This window comes from Microtus oregoni, unplaced genomic scaffold (genome assembly GCF_018167655.1).
Source record: "Microtus oregoni isolate MIOR12 unplaced genomic scaffold, Mior012 000021F_ref0000039, whole genome shotgun sequence".
In the NCBI taxonomy this organism is placed as follows: domain Eukaryota; kingdom Metazoa; phylum Chordata; class Mammalia; order Rodentia; family Cricetidae; genus Microtus; species Microtus oregoni.
The window spans coordinates 4397793-4410532 of NW_024543080.1; the positions used below are offsets into that span (position 1 = coordinate 4397793).

The 12740-nt window shown below is 37.5% G+C and overlaps 1 protein-coding gene across 1 annotated transcript in view; it reads right to left on the minus strand.

Annotated features, from left to right (window-relative positions):
* The window catches only part of Mrpl1 (mitochondrial ribosomal protein L1), a 52861-nt gene that overhangs the window by 25017 nt on the left and 15104 nt on the right, over nt 1-12740 (minus strand). The window contains exons 3-6 of the mRNA XM_041671484.1: nt 12464-12728; nt 10266-10349; nt 8366-8437; nt 4660-4771 (exon numbers count right to left, since the gene is read on the minus strand). Of these exons, the coding sequence (XP_041527418.1) occupies nt 4660-4771; nt 8366-8437; nt 10266-10349; nt 12464-12728 (533 nt within the window). The remainder of the gene's footprint in view (nt 1-4659; nt 4772-8365; nt 8438-10265; nt 10350-12463; nt 12729-12740) is intronic.

Genomic DNA, 12740 nt, shown 5'->3' on the forward strand with positions numbered 1-12740 from the left:
ATCTGGGTGTGGTTAAGTGCTGCTGTTAAGCTGGTTTGTCTAACTGCTCCATGACATCAAAGACTTTCCCTCCTGTTCAAAGCCACCACATCCAGTGGACATAATCAGTGCTCAATTAGTATAAACACAATTATATTTTAAATATGTAAATTACACTTAATCCATAGTTCAGTGGAGTTATTAACTCTGTATCTTCTTTCAACTAAATCCTGCATTAAATGGTCTTTAGTTGCAAACATTTGCAGAGACTATCCTTAGCCAGGTACCATTCTAGGCCATACGACAATAACAACAGCTAACATGAAGGTATCTTTGCTTTAATAGTAAAAATTGAACACATACTACAGAAGAAGGAGCAGGAGAAAGAGAAGTTGTTGCTGCTAGGTGTGCTAAGTCCTAAAAAGAATACAAAGACTCAATAATTAAAAATCTGTAGATAACAGAAAGTTGAGAGTAATTATTTTTCATTTGATGGTCATAGTACTCCTGTTCAAATAATATCTGAATAAGAAAGTGTGCCAAGAAAATAAGCAAAGAATACTGCAGATAGACAGGTAGGCAGGCGCGCGCACACACACACACACACACACACACACACACACACACACACAAATAAATCCAAGACCCAAGAAAGTAAAGAAAGAACTCAGTATGTGCATTATGTCAGAAACAGCACAGCAGACCCTAGGGCTGAAATAAAGAAAACAAAACAAAGTTCATATCAGGATTATCCATAAGGCACTCATAATTAATCTATTATTATAATAACAGTATTTAATCACTAATGGATTTTTTACATATGAATAGTTTTTAAACTAGTATGGGCATAGAAAACAGTTTTTGCACTTTTCCTCCTATAAACTAAGCGTTCAATTTCAGTAATAGAAGCAATACTTGAAAGCACAAAATGCTATTTTAAGACTTGAACAGTACTTTAAAATAACTGAAATGTTTATGAGTCTTACACCTGATACAACCACCTCTGTGGTGGTTTGAAAGAAAATGGCCCCCAAAAGGCCCTATAAGAAGGTATAGCTTTGTTGTAGTAGGTGTGGCCTTGTTAGAGAAAGCACATCACTGGGAAGATGAATTTTGAGGTCTCACACATGCTCAAGCCACACCCAATGTCTTAGACCACTTCCTGCTGCCTGTGAGTCAAGATGGAAGAATTCTCAGCTCCTTTGCTAGCTTCATGTCTGCCTGCATGCTGCCTTGCTTCCCACCATGATGATAATGGATTAAACCTCTAAAACTGTAAGCCACCCCAATTAAATGAGAGTAGCCATGGTCATTCACAGCAAAGAAAACCCTAACAAACACAGATGCAGGTATCAGGGACTGGGGCATTGCTGTGATAGGCCTGACCATGTTTTTGTTTGGAGGAATTTGGACGTTGATACTTTGAGTTAGGAAAGCAGTGGAATGAATGCATTAAGCACTGCTATACTAGTAGGGGCATTGAAGACAATGGCTCTGATAATGATTTTAACTGTGGGGGGCTGGCTCAAGAGGTTTCAGAGGAAAAGAACTTTATTATGTTGCCTAGAGATCTTCATTGTGATATTTGGGGGGGAGGGGAGGGAGAAAGTGGCTGCTTTTGCCCTTTGTCTAAAGAGTCTGCCTGAGGCTACAGTGAAGAAATTTGGATTAATTCATGAGCAGAGAAAAATCTCAAAACAGTCTGGTATAGCCTTGTTATGTGGGTATTAGTGGTAACTCTAATGAAGATTTATGATTAAAAAAAAATGGACCAAGCTGACAGGGCAAATTACAAAATGTAAAATTGGAGGAGAAAAAAAGCACCAGGAAGAGGAATAGAGCTAAATACAAAATAAAGGGAGTGGTGACCTCAGGACAAGATCCCACCCAGCTAAATTTCCAATCTGTGAAAAGGAACTAAAGAAAAGCTTAGAGCCAGAGCCCAGTGTGACAGCACTCCAGAACATACATGAACACATACACATACACCACATTAAAGAAAAATATCTAAAGTGATGATGTAAGAATTTTAAAGAGCTCTTGGAGAAGGTGAAGGGGAAATAATTAGCAAAATGAAGCTAAACTTCTTTCGAGCAAGTTTTAAATATATTTCATGAAGCAAAAAAGAAGTACTTAGAAAACAAGCCAAACAGGAATTTGAAAAAGTGAAACTGACTGTAGTTATATAAGAAATTTAGAAACATGCTGTGCAGTGTGCATACTGGATCTAGCAGAGATGATCATTCCCGCTCCTGCTGGTAAACTGAGATGCTGCAGGAACCAATGAATGCTGCTGCAGAGACCAGTTCTAGCTGCAGCTCCAGAACTTCTATTCTACCTCAGTGGGTTTTATTGGATCAAAAGGGAATCAAATATTCTGAAAAAATAATCTGAACAAGCTATAAAAATGCATAATACAAGCTCGTCTGTTCTCATGCACATCTGGTGTGTTCTGTTTGAACATTCTGACAGGCTAATAGTTTGTTTTCATGCTTACAGAACACAAATGTTTGCTAGTTCTATTGAGCAGACCCTGCGGGTGAAAAGAAAACACTAAGAAATGGGGGTGCTGTCATTCTTCCAGGAGCCTTCTTAAGCATTAAGAGGGACACACATTAAGGAGACACACGGTCAGGGAGGTGTGGTTCATTATGAAAGTAAAATAAACCCCACTGATAAAAATAAACACTTTAACAGGAAATTGCTATTTGGAATAAAGAAGTTGTTTGAAAACCTTCTACAATTTAAAAAAGAAAAAAATGTGATGATAATGAGAAGAACCCTTCCAAACTTAAACACCAACAGGTGATGATGAAAAGAATGATGGAAACGGAATCACCCGGGGGGTCTAGAGAGCAGAGTGGCAAAGGCAGCAGTTAGAGCCTGAGAACCAGCTGAGAAGTTACAGTGGTGGCCCAGAGGGCATCAGTACCATGAGTCTCTCCTTTCACAGCCTCCATTAGAGCTGCTGGCTGCTTTTTCTGCCCAATAATATTCAATTACAGGCCTGACTTAGGAGAAATGTGAGTCTGATTCCTAACAACAAAGAGAGCTGCAATGGAAATCTCTATGAAAAACGCCAAGTCCCACCTACATTTAGTAAGGTATCATTTAATGCAGGCTACAAAAGTAACAAAACCATAGTAGAATAAAAGAATTTGAGTCCATTTGAATTATATTTAATTAGAGTACAACTAGATATATTAGTGGCTAATATGTAGGAAGAATTTTAGTTAAGTTTTTTTTTTTTTTAGTCTACTGGAGATGATATTTGAAAACAACAAATTATCAAAACAAACTTTAAAAAATAAAAACTTGTTTTATTTACAATACCTTATAGAAAAACCCTTATCTATACCAGACATTCAGCACCACCTACAACAAATGAATCAGTTCTATGAGTGTGACACCACTTGTCAGGGGAATGCCTGGTGTAAAGGCCTCAGCTGACTCAAGTCTCCCCATCAACCACTCCTTTCCTATTTAGTCACTAACACTGTACTCTTCATTCAGTCCTCACAACTGCAGAACTTAAACATCACCTGTATCAGTCTCTCGTGATTGCAGCCTACCAGGGCTCCCTCCCTCTAGTTTCAATCCAAACCAGGATCTCCTATGCTGCTCTAGAAAATAGATCATGTCACAGCACACCTTACAACATCTAAATGATTCATGACAATAGGAAAACAAGCCCACGCTCATTAACTCCTAATTCAAAGACTCCCTCAAAACAGCATTAATCTACCCAACATCGCTCATTTCCCACGGCTCACCTCCACATCTATGTAGAGGCACCATGCCTACAGCTGAGAAGACCTAACTGGAGCCAGCCTATACTTTCTAGCCTACTTCAGTGCCTGTGGTTAATATATTCTTTCTACTTACAATATTAGTTCTCAACTAATTCATCTAATTATACTGGTAACAGCTTAAATGTCACCTCATTCCGTTGGAGAGGTGGGGAAGAAGAAGCAGAGAGGTTTTTACTTGCTTTGCTTTGTTTTGATTTCTTTTTGAAATTTTCTTTCATGGAATGGCACTGCAGGGGTGAGGGAAGGATGTGGGGGCACTGTGAGGTGGGCAAAATTGGGGTGGATGATATGAAATTCCCAAAGAATCAATAAAGAAGTTAAATAAAAACTAAATAGATAAATAAGTTACCTCATTCATGATGTGTTGCTTTCTTCCCCACCTATATTTAAATAAGCCCCCACTGAATATTAACTCATTGTTATCTTAGGAATTCATCAATTCATATCTCTCATTTTATAACACTTGCAGCATTCTACTATATTTCTTAAGAAGGAAGTATTCATAAAGAAAAATTCTACTAAGGGGAAATACCTACAGAGCCAAATGCTCATATATATACATTTATGTACATGCTGATAAAGGAGTATAAATGTCAACAAAATGATATGACTACAGTGTTCTTAGTAGTTAGTACGTTCCACTAATGTACAGCGAGGCTATACTCTACAGTATTATCAGTCAGTAGCTACTCACATTACACTGTTACAACAATACGAACGCAAAAGAGGAAAAAATAAAGCTGCATACATCATTTTCAAATACTAGGCATAATATTTGATCTACAAACATATTAGCAGCTTTGCTTACAAACAAAATTATAAAGAAAGCGGCTGATAGCATATTAAAATAAGAAACATTCTCCCTTACTTCTGGTAGCCTTTGGAAATCTTTTCTTCAGTTTCTTCCTTAATGGGTTAAGCTCAGTCATTATTTCTGGAACAGCTACATAAAAGTCCACAACAACCTCATCATCCAAGATCTGAAAACCAGAGAAAAACAGAAACAGCTCTTTACAAAAAAAACCTTTACCTTTTCAGACAGAATTTCAGCATGATTTGAAAAAGTACTATTGTACACACTTTTCTTCAAAAACAGAATTATATATAGTCACCAGATATGAAAAATATCAGAACAAAACACTTTGTTATATTTTAAAAATAGCTGCATGCATTTTTAAACACAATTAAATGGTTTTAATTCTACCATGAGATTATGCTAGGCAAATGGTGTTATAAGTTAGAACATAACATTGGTATGTATCCAACTCACACGCATCTCCCACAGAAGAATTTAAGTCTATTAAAACTGGAGAGAGGAAAACAGCTTTCATTAACAGGCTTCCTAAAACTACTTCTACAACATGTTCCTTTAAGTTAAAAATTATTGTGAATGTCACGCTACAATTAACCTTAGGAACACATCTTAGAATAAGATGAATCTGTAGATAGAAATATGCTTTTACAAACAAGAAAAAAACATTACTTTCAAATAACTCTGAGCCAAATATATGTATGACATTTCAAAATGAAATGAATTTAATAAAAGCTTAGAAATGATTCAAAGTTCAGTGATTATAGCCTACTTTACATTTTCTTTTATAAAAAGGTTTTGTCTTTATTCTTATGGGTATGAATGTTTTGCTTGCATGTATGTCTGTGCATCACATGTATGTCTGGTGCCCATGGAGACTAGAAGAGGGCATAGGATTCCCTGAAACTGGAGTTACAGAAGGTTTTGAGTCACCATGTGGATTCTGGGAACTGAACCTGGGTCCTCTGCAAGAGCAGCCAGTGCTCTTAATTGCTGAGTCATCTCTCCAGCTAAATACTAAGAAAAACAGTGTACTAATTTAGGAATACAGGAATGGGGGCTTAGAGTATTACTTGGTCTTAGAACACTTGCCTAGCCTGTTTAAGGCCCTGGGTTCAAACTCGAGTACTGCAATAAATAAATGAATGTATAGAACTGTGATTGCAAATCTACAACCATGATTTACCTGAAAAACTGTTTTGAACTTACTTCATAACCTGAATACCTTCTAAAACTACCATGGAACCGTCAAACACTTGACGGGAAGAGCACCCTGGTTAAGATAACTTACCCAAGGAAATGCATCCACCACCAGGGCTCTTAAAGAAAATTATGTACCTACAATATTTATATACCAAAAATCAAGTTTAGATTTTCTTATTTAGGTTTCTATTTCCGATGCTTCCTTTACTGAACAGTGGGGCTGTGCAACACATTCTCCTCCGTGAGGAACTGGACCACTTGAGAGCTGAACTGAAGGAGTGGCTCTGACAGGAGAGGTGATGTTAATTTTCTGGCTCCAGAGGACAAGCCCTACTCTCAAATTCCCTAGCACCTGCATGTATTGAAATGTAAATACAATCAAAAACCCTTTTTAAATAATGAAAATGATACAGATAGAATGGGATACTACACTTGGACTCAGTCGAGAACCTGTGTTAAAGCAACGTTCATCCATTCCCACGTCCCCAGTGTGCTCACTTTGGACACTGAAGATTGCATAAAGGCTCCAGGCCTCTCCTGTTGTGGCTGGACTGGCTCAACAAGTTCAAGCCAGATGGAGAAGTGTTTACATAACAACCTTAAACAAGGGAGGAAGACTCTTCAAAGCAACTCCCAGGGAGAAGCTGGGCTTCAGCTTCCTGAGTCCCCTCCTCTGCTCTGGGTCCTTGTGTGTGCGTTTGCTCACCCCATAAAAGCCTTTCTTCAGCTACTGATGTGTCTGCTCCTGTCTGCTGAGTTCCAGATTTCCTTGCTGCTACCTGTTGCCCCTGAAATTTTTCTTGCCTTTTTAAATCTCTAACTAGAAAAGCAAAAGAACCCAATTGAGGCCTCTAGATGGATGACAAAATTACTTCCATGTGGGAACATAAAATGAGGTGTAACCTCATTTGTTTCCTGAGCCCTGGTCAATCAAATTTGGCTCCAGGATAAACTATCTCCAATGCCCTTACAAAAAAAGAAATTAAAATCACCATCAGACAGCTGGGCGGTGGTGGCGCACACCTTTAATACCCTCACTCTGGAGGCAGAGGCAGAAGGATCTCTGAGTTCCAGGGTAGCCTGGTCTAAAGAGGGAGTTCCTCAACAGGCTCTAAAGCTACACAGAGAAACCCTGTCTTGAAAAAAAAAAAGAAAGAAAACAAAACCAAACCACCACCATCAGATTTAGAACACTGTTGGCATGCTGTGTACCCTGAAGGACTTGCCCAGTAAGCCAAGCAAAAGATCTGGATATTCAACAAAGGACACAAATTTCCTGTAGGCAGAGATTGCTCTTTCATTTCCCAGCCACCCAGACCTGAATAATCACATAGAAACTATATTAATTACAACATTGTTTGGCCAATGACTCTAGAGTATTTCTAGATAGCTCTTACATCCTAATCCATTTTTATCAATTTGTGTGTTTTGCCACAAGGTGGTGGACTACCAATAAGGCTCCTAAGGTTCCAGCATGTCTTTCTCCTTCGGCAGCTACATGGCATCTCTTTGACTCCGCCTACTCTCTCTATATATCTCTTCCAGCCTGGCTTTATTCTTCTAAGCCATTGGCCAAAGCAGCTTTATTCATTAACCAATAAAAGCAACAGAATACAGAATACAGAAGGCCATCCCACATCACTTTTAAATCAGTTTTTCCTGTCTCCCTGTTGCCCACCCCCATTCATGGTGTAATTTAATTAACCTATTTAGAAGAGGGACTCCCAGAAAATGTTAAGGAAAACCTTTTTGTAATTTTAGAAATAACTATTATGTCCCTTCCTACCTTAAAAAAAAAAAAAGCCATTCTCTTTATAAAAGGCTCCCCAGGCTATTATTTCCTGAAGGTGTGCTACTTACTCCTCAGCTATCATGCTAAGCCAGCCTTGCCACTTCAAGTGGGCTAGGGAATAAGTGTTCAGAGGAAATATCATGCTATGAAGATAAATATCAAGTAAATGATAATTTCATTCCCAGAGAGAAAAAGATACTTAGCTTTTAAAATATGAATGAGATATCTGTGTGTGCTAATATTTTGATTTCATTTTAAATCGCACATTCAAAACCAGAGTAATATTGGCCTTTATATTTTATTCACAAAACTTTCATGACAACAGTAAAGAATAAACAAATGGATGAATGTGTGAAGTAATCCATGGTTAAAAGTTTTGGTGGCTTTTTCTTAGATTTGAAACTGAAGAAAATACAAAACAAATTTCCCCTTTTTATAAACGTACTATTTTGGAGATGATCTATTCCCACTGATTATGTGCAAACACAATAAATTAATGGATGGAGTGAGAGAGAGATGGCTCAGTAGTTATAGGCACTGGTTGCTCTTTCAGGAGACCTTGACTCAATTCCCAGAAACCACAAGGCAGCTATTAACTATCTGTAATGTATCTCTGGTCCCAAGGAATCCCCACCTCCTTCAGGCCTCTAAGGGCACCATGAAGAACAGACATGCATGCAGACAAAAACCCCATAAACACAAAATAAATTAGTGGATAGCAGAACTATCAGAATAATCTTTATAGCCAATGAACATAAAACACAATACCTTCTTAACCAGATCTGCTCCTCCTGCAAACACAGCTCCATTCTCTTCTGCTATTTTAATCTCTGATGCATTCTACCAAAGCATAATAGTTTAAACATTATTTTTAAACAAATACATTATATTCTCAATAACTGTCAGAAACATCAATTATAATCAAAATTGTTTCATTTCTAATTGAAAATGCATCAATTTTCAATTACTGCATTAGATACAGTACATTCTGAAAAAAAATCTTCAATTTGTGTGTCACTGGAGTATTTGACTGACAGAAGAAATACATCTTGATGACTGACATATAAAGAACCTAGCAAGTGCCCAGAGTGGTGGCACTCGCCCTTAATCCCAGTACTCAGGAGGCAGAGGCAAGCCGATCTCTCTTATGAGTTCGAGACCAGCTTGGTCTATGCAGCAAGTTCCAAAACAGCTAGGTCTATGTTTATGAACCCTGACTCAAAATCAAGCAAAAAGAACCCAGCAAGAGACATGTCTCTGGTTCTGTCAATAACAAAAACTTAAAATACGGTTAGTTTTACTAACTTTCATTTTATTAAACTGATATGAGGAGGAAAAATTCAATAAATCAAAAAAAATCTAAAATGTAAGTCATGTCTGAAAATTTCAAAGAAAAACAGTATTTGTGATTTTCCTTCCAGATATCCCATTTCTCTCTTTTTGTTTTCTGGGAATATATTTCACTCCCTTAGTTACTGGAGCACTTGAAGCGCCTGTTGGGGAATATTATTTTCAGGTGTGTGACTTCTGTTTACACTGCATTTGATTAACTGTGAAGCTGTGTTACTGTGCCTGTCTAAAACACCTGACGGTTTTAATAAACAGATGAATGGCCAACAGTGAGGGGAGCAAGTAGGCGGGGCTGGCAGGCAGAAAACATAAATAGAAGGAGCAACAAAAGAACAAGGAAAGGAGGACATCAGGGACCAGCCACACAGCCAGCCACGGAGTAAGAGTGAAAGGGAGATACACAGAAGTAAGAAAAGGAAAAAGCCCAGAGGCTAAAGGTAGTCAGGGTAATTATTTAAAAAGCTAACAAGAAACAAGTCAAGCTAAGGCCAGGTGATTCTAGGTAAGAATAAGATTCTGTGTATGATTTATTTGGTATTTGGGTGATGGGCCCCTCAAAAAGAGCCAAACATCACGCAGTACACTCCAACAACTATAATCCCCACTTACTGGAAAGAACACAGTTTCTTCCTCCAGAGTAAAACAGAGAAAATATAAAAAGTCTCAGTTATGAAAGAAAAACTAAGCAAAGAGGTTAGTACATTATAAACAACTGTCAAAAACACAGAAACCCGACAGAGCCGGTGTCCACACTTATCATGTCCTTGCCTGCTGGCTCCACGACCAGGTATTTGTTTTAAGCTGAGACATATCCCTGGTTCTGTCAGTAACAAAAACTTAAAGTACGGTTAGTTTTACTAACTTTCATTTTATAAAACTAATATGAGGAGGAAAAATTCAATAAATCAAAAAAAATCTAAAACGTAAGTCATGTCTGAAAATTTCAAAGAAAAACAGTATTTGTGATTTTCCTTCCAGATATCCCATTTCTCTCTTTTTGTTTTCTGGAGACTCAGAGCAGTTAAGTGGTCACTGTTGTATAAAATAACCCTGGTGTTTCTGAGGAGTTTGAAGAAGACCTGAAGACCCAGGACACAGCCCATATCTCTCTTCAGGTCTGTGGAACACTACTGAGGCGGCCTGGTAATGGTGGCAGGAATGCTATATGCATCTCCTTCTCAAAAAAGTCACTGCTTTGAGCTTTAAAGGACTAACATGTATACTGAATTTGCCTCTAAGTATATTCCACTACTCTCTTCATTAATTAGTAATAATTTCTTAAAAATTAAATTATACAATTACTGACAAAATTACTCACCCCTGTAAACACAGCAACTTTGTTGACTTCTGAAGCAAAAGGGTACGGTAAACTAATAACACTGGCAAATGGCTCCACTTTTTTCTAAACATACAAAGGAGAAAAATAATTACAAAAAGTTCATCTTTTCTATTATCTTCTGGATTCTATATAAAAAAATAACTGACATGTTCTTCATTTTTGAGGTGTTTTGGTTGTTGGGTCATTGGCAGGATAGACAGGCCTTTCTGCAGACTTGAAAATCAAGACCTCTTGCCTCAGCTTCCAAGTGCTGGGAATATAGGGATGCACCGCCGTACTCAACTCCTGCTTTAAGTTCTTTCAGTCTACAGTAGCTCCTCTCATCTATTCCAAACCATTCTCTGGTTATAATTTAAAGCTCAAGACATTATATATGCTTGTTTTAAAAAATAAGTATCTAAATCTCCCTTCCTAGCTTCATACTCCATTGCATGTGGTTTCTATCTAAATCATTTATCAGTTTCTCAAACATTGGGATATACATTCATATCTGTATCTCTCTTGATATCGAAAAAAAAGTCAGGGAATAAATGGAAACCTGGTTTCCATTAACTGAATGTCAACAGATGTTTGTTAACCTGAATTAAATTTTCAAATGTATTACAGACTCAAGGAAGATGAAGAAAACAGCTAGACATCCTAAGGAAAGATAGAATCCCTTAATGTACACCATGGCTCTAGGCAATTATAAATACAAACCCTAGATCTACAAGAGAAAGCCAAGACAGAAAAGAGCTTCTTGGAGAGTTTATTTTAGTATAACCTAGATCACCATCACTTTCAGATGTATTTGGGAAGTGAATTGAAAATCCAAAATAAACAATGACATCATTTGAGACACCATCCAATTAAGTACAAATCCTTTACTTCAGAATGAATCTCTTCAGTCATTTTGGTGAAGGACCTACCTAGATCTGTTGATCAGATCTCTGAGGGAGATTCCATATGAAAACAGGCCTGACAGAAGAGAAACGGGACTGTTCCTCTAATAAAATTGATTTCAGGTAACAATAGCTTCCTGGGGATTTTTCAGACCAGAGGCATAAATTCTTCAGCACACTTCATATCAGCCATCCAACTTACTTTCACCGATGGGCATTCCTTTTCTACTACCATGCCCAGTAGATTTCAGTAGTCTCCCAAGGGGAACAACCGCCGTACTAGCACCTGGGGACACTGGCTTGCTCTACACATACTTGGTGAGAGGCATTAAACGATGAGCAGTAGGCTGCTTGCCTACAATGCTCAAGGCCCTGGGGTCAGTTCGCAGCCCTGGGGTAACAAAAACTGAGCAAACTAAGACAAAGATCAAATCATTAGTATCATAGTCCATAAATAGATTCCATGTCCAAATGATGCCTGAGGTCTTACAAGACACCGTTATGTCTTATAACCTCATTATTGAGAAAAGGTAATATAAAAACTTTTCATATGAATAATTAACAGTAATATACAAAATAAAAATTATAACATGGTTGATATTTATCTAAGAAGTGACTCAAGCCTTGGTTCAGTTCTTAACTCTTTCTTTTTTATGCCAAATAGTCTGCATCTGCACCTCAATTTCCTGATATTACTACAAAATTAAATGCAAAAGTCAATGCAAAGTACTGCTGAATAAAGTGACTAGCTGCAGGAAGTTCCCAGTGATGTTGACTGTCATTAGGAAGCTCCTACTAAGCTGATACATATAACCATATTTAAACTTGAATGGAGCTATACGAACTCAACATTTTACCTTTATAATAAAAGTGAGCATGCTGAAATATAAAAAGGCAAAGCAAGGAATCCAAGGAAAGAAGACAACTTCCTAGCAAGCTTTCAACATATTTTATATTTTGTAAGAAATATATTTCTCATAGTAACATACAAAGACCATCAGACTTTCTAAAAATTATTAAAAGGAATTTTTAATTTTACTTTTACATAAATTAGCTTATCTGAAGTAGCCAGTTTAATTATGGATTTTTGATACCTCCTGAGTTTTGGCTGTTCTTCTCCACCCACCCCAACTCTCCCCTTCACCACCTCCATCTCCATGTAAACCCTTTCCACCCCCAGTCTCCCAGCTTCAACTTTCAAATCACATGTTCTCTACCCCTACTCCTACCCGGAACTTTAAAACTTAAAAGCATCAATTTATGTGTCTATTTTAATAAAAACACAAGGCTACATACCTTTTTCCCCAATGTCATATCTAATGTTAAATCAAGGTAGACGCCTTGCTTTGGATTTGTGAAGTCCAAAACCTGAAACTTCTTAAGTAAGTGAATAGCTTTCTCCACCTCATAGATCCGCCTTGGGTACAAGCGTTTTAAATAGACATCATCTTCAGGTTCACTTTCCATATACGTATATGACTTTATTTTTTCTATATCATCTGGATTTTCATCTGACACCTTTTCCTTGTCTTTTCCTTCTTTCTTAATTTTCCTTGCCGGCCTTAAAACAAGA